General features: G+C 37.7%; 1 protein-coding gene across 2 annotated transcripts; it reads left to right on the top strand.

Moving 5' to 3' along the window:
- Nucleotides 1–3,254: 3,254 nt before the first annotated feature.
- On the top strand, nucleotides 3,255–19,013 carry LOC127806904 (flavonol 3-O-glucosyltransferase F3GT2-like). 2 transcript variants are annotated; one of them, XM_052344477.1, is made up of 3 exons: nucleotides 3,255–3,823; nucleotides 6,968–7,075; nucleotides 17,945–19,013. In XM_052344477.1, the coding sequence occupies exons 1-3, from the start codon at nucleotides 3,331–3,333 to the stop codon at nucleotides 18,820–18,822; spliced, it is 1,479 nt and encodes a 492-aa protein (XP_052200437.1). In that variant the 5' UTR covers nucleotides 3,255–3,330; the 3' UTR covers nucleotides 18,823–19,013. The 2 variants fall into 2 exon arrangements, with proteins under 2 accessions (XP_052200437.1, XP_052200438.1); XM_052344478.1 differs by lacking the exon at nucleotides 6,968–7,075 and having other exon boundaries at nucleotides 3,257–3,823.
- Nucleotides 19,014–19,274: the final 261 nt, after the last annotated feature.

Below are 19,274 nucleotides of genomic sequence, written 5' to 3'. Positions count from 1 at the left end.
GTAACCATGCAATACATATAAAATGCAATGGCATAATGAGCATCAACGTGATACAAGGCGCCCATACATCCAGGCATCAGGCCACGCTCTGCCCATATAGTAAATCACATGCGATGCATATGCCCGTACTGGATGCAACCTGACCAATCTAGAATGTCCGTGATCAAGCATAACCAAATCATGATAATCCCAACATGCAGCCCATACCCATGTGCATACCAAACCATGCTACAAGAATAAAATGATACCAGATCATGCTATAATCACATAACGACAGAGCCAGTCAATAGTGCTTGGCACCGGTCAGCAGTCAGTGACCAGGAGATACCATCTGACGACCTAAGATAGACCATACGACAGTCACTCCATCATCGAATAGCCGATCCTTGCCTCCACTGCACAACCGCTCTAGCCAATAAATAACCAAAAATCCATAATAATACCCGAACAACTAAGAACCTAGCCCCGAGTGAGTACGGCATCATTCCCATAGGCTTGAGGGTGGCACAAACCCCCATAGGCAACCAACGAATAAAACCCTCGAGACCAATTTAATAAATTAAATTTTAAAACAAACCGTTTTAAATTCCATAATTTATTAACAGCCGAAATCAACGAATGGAGGTCAAATAAATTGACATCGAAAGAATCGACAATGAGGGTATAAAGAATTTGCCTTTCCGAAGATAACCTTAGGCTTGATTTGACCAAACGCGGTCAAAGTTATACAAACTGTAATATCCCAATTATTTGTCAAAATTAATAAAATTGGGCTCTAAACAAAATTTCAACTGCACAGAATATTAATTACTAGTTTAATTACATACCTGGATAATTAAATCTGGGATTAAACGGGATTTAATCCGATTTTTGAAACCCAAATTTCTCAATTTCACGTCGCGAGCTCGCTGTTATTTTCTGAAATTTTTCTTACTGTTCAAATGTGAAATTGGATGCTGAAATCAGGTGAAAAAAAGGGCCTTAAATTGGCCAAAAGAAGTGGCCAGAACGCGGCCATGTGGCAGCGCTGGGGCGGCCACCGCCTCCTAGCGAAACGATGTCGTTTCGACGTCCAAGGCTGATTAAAATCAGCCAAAATCTCTCAGCCTTGCGCGCCTGCCCGCGGATTCGAAGCCAAGACCTCGCCCATGCCTGCCTCTCGCACAACCGCTCGCGCCCGCACGCCTTCTCAACCTATATAGGATTTAGGTTATATTTAAAGTGACTTTTGGCCTTTTCCGCGATTCACGCCAGCACCCCCAAATTTCCATTAATTGCACTCTCACCCCCTATATTAATTGCAGAAATGCCCGAAACTTCTAAAAATCACACAAATTAATTTATTTCATTTTTTTTCTAATTCCAGAAATTCCTAAAATAATTAATCAATACCTTAATTTCTTATTTCCTTAAAATCACATAATTTAATTTTATTTAATCACAACAAATTATTTTGCTATTTCTTTTAAATCAAATTATCTCAAAATTAATTTAAATCACCATTAACGGGGCGTTACATCAGCTCCGGTCTGGAATTGATAGGATGCATAAGAAAATTATGCAGTCTAGATATTCATATATATGTATTTGGACTGAATTTTATGGATCCATAATTCCGACTCTAGGCTGTTTGGCTTACCTTTTTTTTATACTTTATAAGTTTTTCTATTCATAAATTATGTAAAAATTAAAAGTTAGTTAGTGTCTAAATTAATAACGTATTTAGATAAATGTGTCTTAAGCTGTCGTTTATATAATCATGTGTTTAGTTTGAAGAAATTAATAACTTTTCATAACTTAATAAAAAGATTAAAATGGACATGTTGTTGAATAATATAAATAAAATTTATAAGAATATTAATTTATAATAAAAATAAATTATAAATTAATATCTAACTAATAAAATTATTATAATTACACATTAATAAATTATACGTAATTTTTAAAAAATATATTAATATAATGGACATTAATATATTATATATATTGTTACAGAAGAACACTTATAAAATAGAACCGATTAGTACAGTCAAAACCAGAGTATCGAAAAACAAGAACACAAGAAGAGCATAAAATAGAACTCCTTGTAAATGGCGATTCAAGGCTCATATTTGAGTCTGTCCAGATCCTACTACTTAGGTAACACCAACAGAATAAGGCCACCAAAACCACAGAGAAGTCCCAAAATCCCAAGAATAGAAAATCCTCAAATGTTCAAGCCCTCTTGCTGATTTACAGATCTCGCCCAGAAACCCCCCCCCCCCCCCAAAAAAAAAGGTTACTCACCAAAATGATTCACCAAGGAATAGAGAGCACCACTCGCAAAAAAGATGGAAACAAGAATAGTAGGCCGGGAGCTTACCTTAGAAAGATTTGTCGGATAGAATAAATAAAGACTACTCACCGATAGACTAAGGGCTCCCAAAGGAACGAAAGACTACTGCCATGGAAAGGGAGATTTGGCCAAAAAGAGGTCATAAGGATTCACGAAGATCGGTCATCAAAAGGAAGCTATCTAGTGAGCAGAGAGAGAGAGAGAGAGAGAGAGAGAGAATCAGTTGTCAATAAGGGCAAGGATAAAGGGAAATAGTCCTTTTATATGATAGTGCTAGGGTAAGGCAAGAGCGTAAATGGGCTTAGGCTTGAGCTTTCTTAAGCCTTGAGCAAATGAGCTCGGCTCATTTCTTTTCCAAAGACTTAATAAAGGGCTTATGGTCTAACTTCTTTATGGGCTGCCAATGAGTGGTATTTTATTGGACTATACTTTAATCTCGGGGTAAAATCTACGAAGATAAACTCGAATCTTCGTCATAGTCTTGAGCCTCATTGGGAAATAAAAAATAATATATATATATATATACAGATATGAAGGAGATGGTGGCAATGAAGGTGATAATAACAGACAATGGAGGATGTGGTGATGGAGATGACGACGATAGGTGATAAAGAAGAAGGCGATGGAGGTGATGGCATTGGATGATGGAGACTATGACAACGGATGATGGAGGAGGCAATGATAGAGGTGATGATTAGAGATAGAAGTTGTGAATGATAAAGGTCAGCCATGAAAAAAAGCTACGTAATGAAAGGTAGATGGATAAAGGAGTAATGTTGGAAATAGTTGAGTTATTCGAGGATAAATTGATAATTGAATTCGTCAATTAAATAAGCTGTCAATAGCTTAATTAAAAAAGTTGTTGAAATAATTTATAAGATTGATAATATTTAATCTCTTAAATTTTTAATAAATGAGTAACAAAATAAGTTCCGCTAACCCAAAAACCACCCTGAATAGTACAGTCTGGAAGCTGAGGCTCTTCCTAAGCAGCCATGGCGGACCGCTCCAAAGAGCTCCATGTAGCAGTGCTCGCCTTCCCCTTCGGCACCCACGCCGCTCCTCTGCTCACCCTCGTCCGCCGGCTAGCCGCCGCTGAGCCAGCCTTCAAGTTCTCCTTCCTCAGCTCTGCTAGCTCCAACAGGACCATCTTTTCAGGCTCCAAAGCCGGGGACTTGGGCAACATAACGCCTTTTAACGTGTGGGATGGCGTTCCTGAAGGCCACGAGCTCTCCGGGAACATCCATGAGGGTGTCCAGTTTTTCCTCCGGGCCACGCCGGGAAACTTCTGGGCAGCCGTGGAAGAAGCGGAGACGGCGTCTGGGTCGAAGGTCGGCTGCTTGTTGAGTGATGCTTTTCTGTGGTTTGCCTGCGATATGGCGACGGAGATGAAGGTGCCATGGATGCCTTATTGGACGGCTGGATCATGCTCGCTTTCTGTTCACTTGAATACGGATCTCATCCGAAGCTCACAGCTGGGAAAATCAGGTATGTGTTTGATTTTGATCCCAAAAATGTCTTTTTTATCTATCAGAAATTGATCTGTGTTTATATGAATATGCTTGCTTCCATTTGTTGTCGATTTAAGCATAATTTTGCAGCGATTGGCGTTGAAATTAGGTTATGATGAAGGGCGGATTGGGTTTGGGGAAGCACAAGTTGGGTTCTTGAATCCAGTCTGCCTGAATAGTGAGTAGTATGAATTTTGAACGTCTAAAAAGATTTAATATTAGAAAAAATTAACATTATTTAAAATAAAAACACGTAAAGCATTTTTTATTTTTTATATAAATTTTGATAATATATAAATGGATAAATGTGGAACTTAAAATTTGGTTGGAGCAGGATGGCTGGTTATAAAGAGACAACTTTTTCCGCCCTTTCGAACAATGGAAATCGTGTCTGTCCCTTTTGTTTGTTAGTTAATTCATTACATTAACGTGACTCTCTTCATGCCACGTCTTTATTATTTCCCACGGCCTTTACAACCACTTGTGAACTATAAATTTATAATAATTTTATTTAAAATTATTAATAATTTATAATAGTGAATATATTTATTATTAATTTTAAATAAAATTATCATGCATTTAGATGTAATTATTATAATAATAATTAAAATTTATTATAAACCTAGGTTCTTTTACCTTCATCAAAGAAAAAATATTATAATTTTAAAGTATAATAAGGATAGTCTATATAACTTTATTGAACCTAAATTTTAGGGTTGGTATGTAAAGTTCTACCTTTTTTTTTGGTAAATTTGGTACATACCAAACTTTCCTGCTTCACTCTCTCCCTGGTCTTGAAATGAGCAAAATTTTATATTACTAATTGATACTAATATTTATGTAATATAAAATGTCAATATATAATAAAAAATATATTACATACAAATAAGATATTATATAAAAAAACTCACCATCTATACAATGTATATTTTATATTATATATCATATCATTTGTCTTTTATATAACATTTTTTTATGTTTTCTAAATGACTAAATTACACTCAATACTTTATATGGTTTTGAGCCATTTGCATACATCTTTTATGCTTTACAAAAGTTGTTGAGATCTGTTATGTTACACGGAAACACCTTATAGGTGCAGTTTTTTTATTTTCGAAACATTTTTTATTCCCGTTTCGGACTCTATTTATGTCTATTTTTTTTAAAAAAATGTCCGTTTTCACGTTTTCATTTCCTATGGGAAACGTTTCCCATTTCCATTTCCGTGTAACATAGCCGTATTGTTTAGTTTGTTTGCCAGTACCTCCTTCCATTATCAACAGTACTGTTATTAAATGTTAACTAAATCAAATGAAACTAGATTTAACTAAAACTAAAACATGTTTGATGCGCCCGAAACTCACAAAGCGGGTCACGTCTTCTTGGCCAAGCTCAGTCTTCCCAAAAGCAACATTAATTAATTAACATGTGGGCCAAGCTGGGATTAATTTGCAAGCCTCTAAGGCCAAGACTAGCCTGGCCTCGTAAACTCTACATGGAATGGATTAGGCTTGGTGTTGAAACCTTCACCCTGCCTGGAACCCTGAATTTTAAACTATGAAGGTCCGAAATTGGGTGATCTTAATTACTCAGGGTTTGCAAGCTGATGATCGATGATTTAAAAGTTATGTTGATCAATAGGGATTCTTGCAATGATCCAACAACGATAAAACCTATCTTGTCTTGGATTTATCCCAATAATCCTAGGATTATTTTATTCTCTTAAAATTTAGAAGGGCAGTCATCATCAAGATAAGGTAAATCTTATTAGCATTAAGTTAGGATTTTTCTCTCTGAGTGGCAATATTCAGACACTAAATATATACTTAAAAGACACAACTGTCCTTAAAAATGGGTATTATAACTAGCATATTAAAAATGGGTATTAGAAGTGGGGATAACATTTCTCACGAATAGTGACGTTTTATATGATAGGATGTTAGTACGTAATATAATTTATTTTATCAACTATATCATAATATATGATTAAAGTCTAATAATATGTTAACACGAGATGTAATATTAGATTATATAGAATATTATTTTCTTGGGCTCTTCTTATTATTCCAATGTAACCGTTTAGTTTGCCAGACTCACACTTTAATTTTCATACATCGTTTTTGCCTGTGAAGTTGCAATAATCATATCGGATGCAACAATTAGTGCGAAAAAAACTTTTCCTACGTCAATAAGACTTCAGAGGGCAACTGTAAGGAGAATATCACAGTTCCTCCCCAAATCAATTTTATGTCACAGTATGATAAATTAGTTAAGTGTTTGTAATCTGTTACTGTTTCAATTTATTAGTTGACATAGTTAGTTAGTGTATTAGCTGTATTAGACCCAACTAACTGCTCACGTGGCTCTTGTATTAGATACCATAAGTAGCCCATTGTAAAGACTTTCTGAAGAGAATACATCCTCATCTTTTTCCTCTGCATTCTCTCTCTCTAACACAATTACTCTTCTTCTTCTTCTTCTTTGATGGTTCTATAATGGAACGATTCATGCTTTTCTACATAGTATTAGAGTAAAAAAAGAATAGAATTATCTTTATTAGATTAAATCAAAGCAAATCTAGTATCAAATATAGGAGTCGTCTTATATAACTGTATTTGAGCAAGAAATGAGGTTATGTCGTTGGAGAAACCAGATTGGTCCAAAATGTAGAGCCTGCCCTCCAAACGTCCCACTGCTATGATGTCTCTAGTCATCAGGTCTTGAATCAAACATCCATAAGGAAAGAAAATCATCACAAGTGTATGTCTCGAAGTAATTTACTGATATAATTGAGGTTAAAATGAAGTAAGGGTATATAAAGCACATCTTGAAAATGTAAGGTAGAGCTAAGTTTGATAATGCCTACCTAAGTGACGGTAGTGGTAGTACCATCATCGGGTAAAGAAATGGTAACTGATTGTGTGATAGTATGCAATGTGGCAAACATTTTAAAATCATGACACATGTAATCTGTTACACCACTATCAATGATCCAGTGTTTGTTATGAACTGAGCCAAAACAACAATGTTGCATAAAGGTTTTGTTGTTTGTGATACCAAACATCCCAAGGCTATGATGATCATGTGGGCCACTTTTGTGTGGATACAACCCAATGTGCAGGTCACCAAATAGAGAAGCAAGTCCAAAGGGCCTTTGAGGAGGCAGGGCCAATTTTGGCCCAGCAGCTTAGGCCCAAATTGAAGCCCAGCTCGGCCAGCCCTCTCCCAGGTATATAATACTTGTTTCTCGTTTTGTGACCTACTTCTTCTCTGGCCGTTTGCGACTCTGTCCAAAACCCTAGCTTATCTTCTCCTCCTATCTCGCCATTTCTATCTTCTCCGAAAGCCTGGTTCCTTTATCCTCCTTTGACGGATTTTTTGTTGGTTTCGGTTTATCTCTTGATGGCTATAAAACCTATGTGGGTTCGATGGGACGAGAGAGTGAAAAAGAAGAGAAACCTAGTTGAACTCGTTGGGTCTCTGTGTGAACCATTTCTGTGTGATCTTCTTGCTGTGTGCTGGTACCGAGCTGGGCCGATTGGACTTCGATTTGGGAGAGCTTCTCGTTGGTTCGCTGTAGGTGATGATATACAGATCTGAGCCTTGAATAAGCTGTAACCTTCATTGGTATTTTAAAAGGGAAGTTTAACTTTCTGTTCTTGTGTTTGTTGCTATCACTTGTGATTCGATTTGTTCGCTACTAACAGAAAGTGTTTTGGCTCTGTGCAAGATTATTTTCCCTACAAACTGGTATCAGAGCCGAGTTTGGAGACTAAGAGATCATCGATCTCTTAGTTGCGTTCGAGTCTGGGGAAGGTTCACAAAACCCTAACCTGATTCGAAAATCCTACTCGATCTCTCCACTCCGGTTGTTCTAAGGCGCGTGAGATCCTTCGTCGGCTTCTCGACGTTGAGGTGAGTCTCGGCGACCGGCTTGTGTAGCTCGGGCCAACCGGCGGCCGACGGCGCGTGCAGCTCCGGCGACGGTGCGTGGCAGCACCAACGGCCGTGCGAGGCTTTTCGACTATCAGCCCAACCTCAGTGGTTTGTCTCTCTTAATTTACTGACTGTTAATCCGGTTAGTTTGGTAAGACTCTACTAACCCTAATTTTGTTTCAGCAAGTAGCAGGCCATCGTGTGGGGGTGGACATTAGGATTGGGGGTTACCCTGTGGTGGTAACCATTACGTGCTGATAGATATATTAGGATTATCTACTTTGCTGATTTCTTTGTGAACTTGCTGATTTTGGAATTGTGTAATTGTTATTTCCTGACTGTTTAGTTGCTAATTGCATTCTGAAAAAATCTATCTGTTGCATTTTGCTTTGTGCATCTAATGGCAACACAACATTTTGAACTAGGTGTTTTTAATGGTAAAGGTGATTTTTCAATATGGCAACAAAAAATGAGAGGAATTTTAGTACAATAGAAGGTTTCAAAAGCTATAATCGGTTTTGCTAAACCTAGTACATCTAAAGAAGGAACCGAAACTGAAATTTCTGATATAACTGAAGAACAAAAGGAAATGGATGAATTAGCATACACTTCCATAATTTTACATCTCTCGGATTCTGTTTTGAGAAAGGTAGGGAGATTAAACACAACTAAAGAATTGTGGGAAAAGCTTGAGTCTCTATACCTTGTGAAGTCTACTCCTAACAAACTCTACTTACTTGAACGATTTTTTAGTTTCAAAATTGAACCCTCTAAGGACTTAGATGAAAATCTAGATGGTTTCAATAAATTGGTTCAAGATATAACAAATTGTGGTGAAACAGTGTCTGAAGAGTACAAAGCCGTTATTTTATTGAATTCCATACCTGAAACCTATAGAGAAGTTAAAAGTGCAATAAAATATGGTAGAGATACATTGTCACCTGAAATTGTTATTGATTCTCTTAGAAGTAGAGAAATGGAACTAAAAAATGAGAAAAGAAATGGTGAAGTTCATATGGTAAGAGGTAGGGGTAGATCACAGTTTAGGAATTCTGAGAAGAATGAGAAGAATGGCAAGCAAAATGGTAGAAGTAGGTCTAAGTCCCAAGGAAAAATAAAAGGGAGAAAATGTTATGGCTGTGGAAAGCCTGGGCACTATATAAAAGATTGTTATATAGAAAAGAATAAACAAAAGGAGAAGGAAAATAATGAGGCAAATGTAGTGTCTTCTGAAGGTGAGTCTGGTGAGGTTTATATGTTAGTAAACTTTGATTCATCTGAAATTAATTTGTCTGTGAACACCTATTTGCATGAATGGATTGTAGACTCTGGTGCTTCATTTCATGTTACATCTCGAAAACACTGGTTTGCACATTTACATGATTCTGATAATGGGCATGTTGTTACTTGTGATAATGTGGCATACAAAGTAGCTGGTGTAGGAGATATAACTGTTAAATTTGAAAATGGCTATGTGCTAGTATTAACTGGAGTTAGATATATCCCTCAAATGAGTAGAAATTTAATTTCTGTTGGGGAACTAGAAAAATTGGGGTTCACAGGTGAGATTAAAAATGGGATGATCCAAATGTTTAAGGGTGTACTTAGGGCTTTTAAAGCTGTAAGGAAAAATGGAATTTATTTAACTAATGTACAAGTGTTAAGTAATATAACTCCCACTGTTGCCTCTCTTAACACGGATCACACACAAAAATGGCACAATAGGTTAGCACACATTAGCTTAAAGGGTCTCAAATATCTGAGTGATAAGGGTGTTTTTGGTAAGGATCAAGTGTCAGACCTGCCATTCTGTGACTTTTGTGTCCTAGGTAAACACCACAGACTCTCCTTCTCCTCTAGCAATCATAAAACGTCTAGAATCCTAGAGTATGTTCATGCAAATTTGTGGGGACCAGGGTCTAATCCTACTTTTGGAGGAAATAGATATTTCCTATCTATAATTGATGACTTCTCTAGGCGTGTATGGGTATATCTTTTAAAAGAAAAGTCAGATACATTTTCAAAATTTAAAAGATGGAAAATACAATTTGAAAATCAAACAGGGAGAAAACTGAAATATTTAAGAACCGATAATGGTCTAGAATTCTGTAATTCTGATTTTGAAAACTTATGTACTGAAAGTGGCATAACCAGGCATAGGACTGTACCCTACACTCCACAACAAAATGGAGTGGCCGAAAGAATGAATAGGACTTTGTTAGATAAAGTTAGGTGCATGAAGCTAGGGTCAGGTATGCCAAAATCATTTTGGGGAGAAGCTATAGTGACTGCTTGTTATTTAACTAATTTGACACCTTCAGTGGCTTTAAGTGGTGATACACCCTATGAGAAATGGTATGGAAAATGTGCAGATTATTCTGTTTTAAAAACCTTTGGTTGTGCTGCCTTTATACATCAAAATGAGGGCAAATTAGAACCTAGAGCTAGAAAGTGTGTCTTTCTAGGGTATCCCGAAGGAGTAAAGGGATATAGGTTATGGGATAGAAGCCAAAAGGGTGTAAAGATCATAATCAGCAGGGATGTCACCTTTAATGAATTGGAAATGCCATGCCTTAAGGAAGACTCAAACTTAGAGAATGAAAACAAGCTAGAAAACACTAAGAGTAAGGTGGAGAAAGTTAGTACTTTTATCCATAATACCCCAAATGAGGTGGAGAGTAATGCACAAAATCAGGTTAATGAAAATGAGAGTAATCTAGAAGAAGAAACAGAAAGTCCAGATTCCCTAAATGACTATCTATTAGCAAGAGATAGGGAAAGAAGGCCACAAAGACTCCCTAAAAGATTGGAAACTGATTTTAGCATTGGGTATGCTAGCTACCAAGATCTAGTAGATAAAGAGCCAAATACTTATGAAGAAGCTATTAAAAATGAAAATGCTAAAGAATGGATTGGTGCAATGAAAGAAGAAATGAGTTCACTTCATAAAAATCAAACGTGGGAATTAGTCCCTAGGCCTAAAGACAAATCCTTAGTGGGTTGCAAATGGGTTTTCAAAGTAAAAGAAGGGGCAAGTGGGGCTGAACCAGTAAAGTTTAAGGCTAGGTTAGTAGCCAAGGGTTTCACACAGAAAGAAGGAGTAGATTACCATGAAATTTTTTCTCCAGTTGTTAAGTATACCACAATAAGGGTTATGTTAGCATTGGTTACTTACTTTAATTGGGAACTAGAACAATTAGATGTCAAAACAGTTTTTTTGCATGGTGATCTAGAAGAAAACATATATATGACTCAACCTATGGGGTTTGAAGATAAAAATAATCCTAATTATGTGTGTTACCTGAAAAAATCTTTATATGGGTTGAAACAGTCTCCTAGGCAATGGTACAAACGTTTCGATAATTTTGTACATTCCATTGGTTTTAAAAGAAGTGCTTTTGATTACTGTCTTTATCTTCAGCATCATGACAATTACTGTGTGTTCTTGCTGCTATATGTTGATGATATGCTTTTAATAGGTCCAGATATAAAAATGATTGATGAGATCAAAACAACTTTAAACAAAGAATTTGAAATGAAAGACCTAGGACATGCTAAGAAAATTTTAGGCATGGAAATCAAAAGAAACAGGTCTATTTCCATTTTGTTTTTGCATCAATCATTTTATATCCAAAAAATTTTAAAGAAATTTGGCATGCATGAGTGTAAACCAGTCTCCTTACCCTTAGCAAGCCACTTTATTTTATCAAGAGATCAATCACCTGCTAATGAAGAAGAAAAAGAGTATATGAGTAAAGTGCCATACTCTAATGTCATAGGGTCAATTATGTACTTAATGGTGTGTACTAGACCTGACCTAGCTCATGTAGTTAGCACACTTAGCAGGTTTATGTCAAACCCAGGTCCTAAGCATTGGGAAGCATTAAAGTGGTTATTAAGATATCTGAAGGGATCTTGTGATATAGGTTTAGTGTATAAAAGCACAAATGAAGAAGTTAAATTAGAAGGATTCACAGATTCTGATTATGCTGGTGATAGAGATAACAGGAAATCAACTTCCTCTTATGTGTTTACATTAAGTAAATCCTGTGTTAGTTGGAAATCCAAAATTCAGCATATTGTTGCACTATCCACCACTGAATCAGAATATATAGCTGCAACTGAAGCAATTAAAAAATCCTTATGGCTTAAAGGTTTACTCACAGAACTGGGTGTTTTAAAGAGTAATGTAGTAGTTTATTCAGATAGCCAGTCAGCTATTCATTTGTGCAAAAATCCCATGTTTCATGAACGCACTAAACACATAGATATCAGACTCCATTTTATACGTGACATAGTGTCTCAAAATATTATTAATTTGGAGAAAATTATGACTGATTATAACCCCTCAGATATGGGTACTAAGGTTCTCACATTAGCAAAATTTAGGAGCTGTTTATCACTCTTAAATATTGGTAAAATAACATAATCAGTTCTGTGTGAGTGCTGATAAGCTATGTGCTGTTGCTGTGTGCTATTTTTATGCTGAGTGCTATTATATTGCTGTGTGTTATTTATTTGTTTTTTGCTTAGTGCATTATGCGTGTTTTTTGTGCATTCTCGGTGGGTTCCGATTTGCTGGATGTTTGGTATCAAGGTGGAGATTTGTTGTTTGTGATACCAAACATCCCAAGGCTATGATGATCATGTGGGCCACTTTTGTGTGGATACAACCCAATGTGCAGGTCACGAAATAGAGAAGCAAGCCCAAAAGGCCTTTGAGGAGGCAGGGCCAATTTTGGCCCAGCAGCTCAGGCCCAAATTGAAGCCCAGCTCGGCCAGCCCTCTCCCAGGTATATAATACTTGTTTCTCGTTTTGTGACCTACTTCTTCTCTGGCCGTTTGCGACTCCGTCCAAAACCCTAGCTTATCCTCTCCTCCTATCTCGCCATTTCTATCTTCTCCGAAAGCCTGGTTCCTTTATCCTCCTTTGACGGATTTTTTGCTGGTTTCGATTTATCTCTTGATGGCTATAAAACCTATGTGGGTTCGATGGGACGAGAGAGTGAAAAAGAAGAGAAACCTAGTTGAACTCGTTGGGTCTCTGTGTGAACCATTTCTGTGTGATCTTCTTGCTGTGTGTTGGTACCGAGCTGGGCCGATTGGACTTCGGTTTGGGAGAGCTTCTCGTTGGTTCGCTGTAGGTGATGATATACAGATCTGAGCCTTGAATAAGCTGTAACCTTTATTGGTATTTTCAAAGGGAAGTTTAACTTTCTGTTCTTGTGTTTGTTGCTATCACTTGTGATTCGATTTGTTCGCTACTAACAGAAAGTGTTTTGGCTTTGTGCGAGATTATTTTCCCTACAGGTTTCATTACCAGCAAAGTTTGGATTGCTGCTTTGAAGGATTTTCAAGAGAGTGTTGGGTAGAACTGTGCTTAATACTTCATTTCTAGTTACAACATTAGAAACCTCGAGGAGTATCTTGAATTTTCTCTGCCTTGCTATCAAGATGTGCCACAAGTCCTTGACGATATCTTAATTTATTCCTATTGGTTTTATACCAATCAGGATATCCAATCAGCTTGAAACATTGTTCTTTGGTGTGCCCATCCCTCTTACAATACACACTTAATTCTTCATTTCCAATTGCAACATTAGAAACTTCTAAAGGATTATCTTGAATTTTCTCTGCCTTGCTATCAACATGTGCCACAAGTCCTTGACGATATCTTTGTTCTTATTGGTTTTATACCAATCAGGATATCCATCAGCTTAAAACACTATTCTTTGGTGTGACCATCCCTCTTATAGTACACACAGTAGCCTTTTTGAGCCTTTGATTTGCTTGAATCTTGCAGTATGTAAATCTTGTCAACAAGGCTGAACCATTTGCTACATCAATGAATGAATAGGACACTTGTCTCTGTGCCTCAACTTGCAACACCATTGAATGAGCCTTGATAACAGTAGGGAGAGGATCTAGTAAAAGAATTTGGTTCCTAACCTGATCATAACCATCGTGGAGTCCCATCAGAAGTTGCATTAGTCTGTTTCTATTGGTTATATCAGCCAAAGCCTTTGCTGCTCCACATGTACAAGGAGGCAATGGATCCACAAAGACCAACTCATCCCACAGTTTTTTGAGTTGTGTATAATATACAGAAACTGATGCATTCTGATGTTGTTCGGTGAAGCATCAAATGATGCCGTTTGGGTTAAAGGTTTGGAGGGCCACATTTGGCATCTGCAAGTTGTCGTGTGGCGCCTGCAAGATGGCCACGTGGCAACCATCCTCTTCTCCAGATGGCGCTTGGTTGCCTTTTTGTTAGAATATCGATCGTGTTGCACGACCAAATCTTGGTCATCCATCTTACCTTTATGATGCTCAATCCTAGCCATCCAGATATGCTATTTATCTCTCGCATTGGGATTTGAAGCGTCATGAGAAGGAAAAAGGAATAGAGAGGGGGAGTCTTGATCGACCAAGGGTTTTGGGGGTTTCTTCGTTTGCTCTGTAAATGCTTTGTATATGCTTATCTTCCTTGTTCTCTGGTTCAATAGGTCTTAGCTTCTAATCTGTATTTGTGATTATTGGAGCATTTTTGTTAGCAAACTAGTGATGTATAGAGAGTGTTTGTGAGCCATGTTTGAGGGTGTAATCTCCGTTTCTCATTTAGTGTAGTGAGCTCTTCTCATCGGATTTCAACGTGGACATAGCTCTGATTTGGGGTGAACCACAGTAAATCCTTGGTCTCTTTATTTCTTTTCAGTTAATGTTCATACTCTGTGTGTACATATGTGTATGCTTTCGGCCATGAAAGGTATTTTAGATTCTCAATGATTGAAACTTGTTTTGGTATTCTCTTGAATCCTCTGCTATTCGTAACGCATTCTCTTTCGAGATTAAAGCTACTTTGCATTGAATTTGATACACCCATGGCTAGTTACTTTCCCCAATCTCTCAGCAATTTCTTCCCAAAGCTCTCTAGCATTGGTTGTGTATGGGAAGACCTCTAACACGCCCTTCGAAATTGCATTGACCATCCAAGATGTGACCATGTAGTCACATCTCTGCTAGAGCTCAAACTAATCAGAATCTTCACTTGGTGCCCGGATTTTGCCATCTATGAACCCTAATTTATGTTTTTCCCTAAGACCGATTTGCATTGCATGACTCCAAGATCTGTAGTTTGTTCCATCTGGACGATCCGAGCTCTGTAAACATAATGGATCTCTAGCAGTTATATCGGCACTTCGATCATTAAGAGTTTTTGTTATTCCAATTTCAAGATCTCCCTAGGTTCCTTAAGAGAAGCAAAATAGAGACTCCAATTCAAAGACAAAATGGTATCAACTCAGTGATTGTTACTCTGATACAATCACATTCTCCAACTTGAACGGGAATATGGAGAATATCCAAGCAACCACACATATTTTAAACAGACTTCCTACACCATGTCTTGATTGGAAATCACCTTATCAAATTCTTTTTAATAAACCTCCAGATTACACAAACCTTCGAGTATATGGCTATCCTTATTACCCAAATCCAGATAAATTTAGTCCTAGAGCAATTCCCTCTATTTTTATTGGTTACCCTGGAACCCAAAGAGGATACAAATTGTATGATTTGCAGAACAAAAGGCTACTTGTTAGGTGAGATGTTCGTTTTTTTTTTTAAATCAATTCCCTTTTAAAACTGCTGTCCCCAACTCCTAACGTAACAATACCATTGTCTCTTGTTTTCCCTTATGATTTTTTTACCCCACCCACACCTATCCAATCTCCTGCTTCCTCTCCTCCAGAAAATTTACCTACATCCACACATTCTTCTCCTTCCAATCTCATTGTTCCTTCCCCAGTTGAAATTGTTGTTCCCCATTCCTGACCTGTTCCTATTCCTAGAAGAAGCCCACGCACTCGTGCTAAACCAGCTTGGCTTCAAGATTTTTTAGGGACCGCTACTTCATCAACTTCCCTTTGCAATGATTCACGTCATCCATGTAAAGCCCAATCCACACAGCTTTTTCTCACTCATTTTAATTTGTCCCTACCTATACTATTTTCCTCAATAATGTTTTTGCCATTAAAGAACCATCTACCTTTCATCAAGCATCCTCCAACCTTAACTAGATTGCTGCCATGGATATTGAATTGGAGGCAATATTGGAAAAGAATGGAACTTGGGAACTCAGCTCTCTACCTAAAGGCAAAAAGGCCTTTGGCTGTAAATGGGTTTACAAGGTGAAATATAACATTGATGGCACTATGGATCGTTACAAAGCTCATTTGGGTGCCAAAGGGTATATAACCAGATAGAAAGTTTAAACTTTAAAGATAGCTTCTCACTTGTTAAGATTGTCACAGTGAGGATTCTTATTGCCTTAGCAGCAGCAAAAGGTTGGCCTCTCTGTCAACTAGATATAAACAACGCCTTTCTTCATGAGTTTCTCAATGAAGAAGTATTTATGCAGCCACATCCGGGTTACTCCAAAGATGCATCAGGCTAAGTTTGTTTGCTCAAACATTCACTTTATGGCTTGAAACAAGCATCCAGGCAATGGAACCTTGAGTTCTCTTCCTTTCTAGTCAACATTGGGTTCCATCAATTGTTGCACAGTTATTGCTTATTCATTCAACAGTCTGGCATCCATTTCGTCGCATTACTTGTTTATGTACTTGACTTGCTGTTAACAAATGGCAATTTGGTTCATCTCAACCTGGTTAAGCAGCAACTGGATGCTAAATTCACTATAAAGATCTTGAGTTTGTTAAGTATTTTCTGGGCATCAAAATTGCAAGGTTTGAATGTACGTACTTTCATGAGTCAAAAGAAATTTATAATGGATGTCATACAAGATGTCAACTTGCAAGACGCAAATGTTTCTTTCTCTCCTTTATCTCAAGGACTCAGTCTTTCACCTGATGAAGGGTAGCTTCTCTCCAACCTAGATCAATTTCACAGATTAGTTGGCAGGTTATTATACATAAATATAACTAAACTCTATATTAGCCACTCAGTGTAACATCTAAGCCAGTTTATAAATTCACTAAGGAAACCTCATCTCGATGCTGCTATTCATGTTCTCAAGTACCTCAAAGGTACCGCATCTATGGGTCTTTTTTATCCTGCCTCCAACACACTTCATCTTCAAGCCTATTGTGATGTTGATTGGGCCTCTTGTGCCTTCTCAAGGTGATCTGATACTGGGTTTTGCGTCTTTCTTGGAGGAGGTCTAATTTCCTAGAAGACAAAAAAAAAAAGAAAAAAACCAAAGGACCGTCTCCCGTTTTGCTGAGGTAGAATATCGCAGCATGGCCTCTATTGTGTATGTGAGTTGTTGTGGATTTCATATTTTTAAAGGATCTTCAGGTTCAACTCCACTTTCCCATTCCATTATACTGTGATAATTAGGCAGCCTTACACATTGCTGCCAACCCAGTCACCAAGTATTTGGACATTGATTGCCACTTAGTCAGAGAGCATCTCAAGCGTGGGTTCATTCAGCCTCTCCACATCTCCTCCACTGCTTAGCTAGCAGACATTTTTACCAAACTTTTAGCTTCAGTTCAGCGCAAAAATCTTGCTACCAAGTTGGGATTGCTTCACCCACATTCTCCAACTTGAGGGGGGTTACCGAGAATATCACAGCTGCCACCTTATCAATTTTATGTCACAGTATATTAGATTAGTTAGTCTTTGTAATCTGTTACTGTTTCAGTTTATTAGCTACCATAAATTGCCCATTGTAGAGACTCTTTCACGGGTGAATACATCATCTTCTTCTTCCATATTCCACTCTCTCTCTCTCTCTCTCTCTCTCTCTCTCTCTAACATAGTTGTTCTTCTTCTTCTTTGATGGTTCTATAATGGAACAATTCATGCCTTTTGCAAACCGAATGGGGAGATAATTGAATAAAGAATTAATTGTCTAATCACATGTGTAAAAGAGATGCATTTGACATAATTAAAAATAAATTTATTATATTTTGAGATTTCGAATTTTTTAACCTTAGTCATTAAGCGTTAATTTTTTTTAAAAAAAAATATAAGTTCATCAATTATTAATTAACTTATTTATTGAATTCTTATGTATTTCCATTTAGTTCAGGATATAGTATGACAGACTTTTTATTATGAAGAAAAATAATATATCATGAGTATATTTCCTTTTTCCCACCGAACTAAATATTTGGATTGGCCACTCTGAATCCAGGCGCGTCCAAAAATGGAGATGGAGCTCTCGAGTTCATCCCAGGATTATCATCAGTCCGCCCGGACGATATACCAGACGGGATCCTTACCGGAAAGCTAGACTCGCCGATGGCTGAACTGCTCCATAACATGGCAAAACACCTCCCAAGGGCCACCGCCGTGGCGCTGAACTCCTTCGAAGAGCTAGAGACCGCCATTGCAGCCGACCTCAAGTCGAAGCTCCAAAAGGCGCTCTGCATTGGCCCCTCAACCCTATCATCACCAGCTTTATCGAAATCAGACGAGAATGGATGCCTCTCGTGGCTGGACAAGCACGAAGCCGCATTCGTGGCGTATATCAGCTTTGGGACCATAACCACGCCACCTCCTAATGAACTGCTAGCACTGGCAGAGACACTCCGATCAAGCAAAATTCCATTTCTTTGGTCGCTGAGAGACCATTCAAGGGGCCTACTGCCGGAAGGGTTCGTGGAAGAGACGGAGAGTTACGGGAAGATGGTAACGTGGGCTCCCCAGCAGGAAGTCTTGGCGCATCCGTCGGTCGGCCTGTTCGTGACTCACTGCGGGTGGAACTCGATCCTGGAGAGCATTGCCGGCGGCGTGCCGATGATTTGCAGGCCTTTTTTCGGAGACCAGCAGCTGAACGGCAGGATGGTGCAGGATGAGTGGCGAATTGGGGTGATGGTAGAGGGTGGAATATTCACGAAAGCTGAGACAATTCGTGCTCTGGAACTTGTTCTGTCGGGCGAGGAAGGGAAGAAAATGAGGGAGAAGATCTGGGTTCTAAAACAAAATGCACTAGAGGCTGTTGGACCAAATGGAAGCTCAACTACAAAATTCAGCACATTGGTGGAGCTGATAAGATCTTGTAAGTCGTAAGCTCCTGCATATTTACGTTTTTTTTTTGTCTGAAATAAACTCCTTTTACAAAGGTGGCATTCACCCGGAGTACTTAAATTTTGGGTTTGTAAGTAAATATCTGCTAAATTATGAATTTTGCTTAGACTATGGACTGATTGGTTTTTGCACCTCTTTGGAGATAAATTGAAATTTTAATTTAGTTTAAGTACTGATTAAAGTTAATGATTACATTTTATCATTTTCTTTTCCATTTTTTCCTCTCAAATTATCAATTGACCCTATTTTCTTTTATTTAAGGTTAAATTTGGTATTTCAATTTTTAATATATAGATTTGTAATAATAGAACTTGTGTAATTATTTAAGATTAATTAGGGTATTATAGTCATTTTCTTTTTTGACATGTAAATCTAATTTTCTGACATAAAAATAATGTCAAAAGAAATTCTCAACTAAATATATAAAATTATAA

Source organism: Diospyros lotus, chromosome 7, assembly GCF_014633365.1.
Source record: "Diospyros lotus cultivar Yz01 chromosome 7, ASM1463336v1, whole genome shotgun sequence".
Classification (NCBI taxonomy): domain Eukaryota; kingdom Viridiplantae; phylum Streptophyta; class Magnoliopsida; order Ericales; family Ebenaceae; genus Diospyros; species Diospyros lotus.
Note: the sequence above shows the minus strand (reverse complement) of the source record. Positions and strands in the feature narration are given on the sequence as shown.

Coding starts and splice junctions, on each gene's coding strand:
- LOC127806904 (XM_052344477.1), top strand. CDS start 3,331: ATGGCGGACCGCTCCAAAGAGCTCCATGTAGCAGTGCTCGCCTTCCCC. Junction 3,824..6,967: donor CTCACAGCTGGGAAAATCAG/GTATGTGTTTGA, acceptor CCCAATGTGCAG/GTCACCAAATAGAGAAGCAA. Junction 7,076..17,944: donor CTCGGCCAGCCCTCTCCCAG/GTATATAATACT, acceptor CTCTGAATCCAG/GCGCGTCCAAAAATGGAGAT.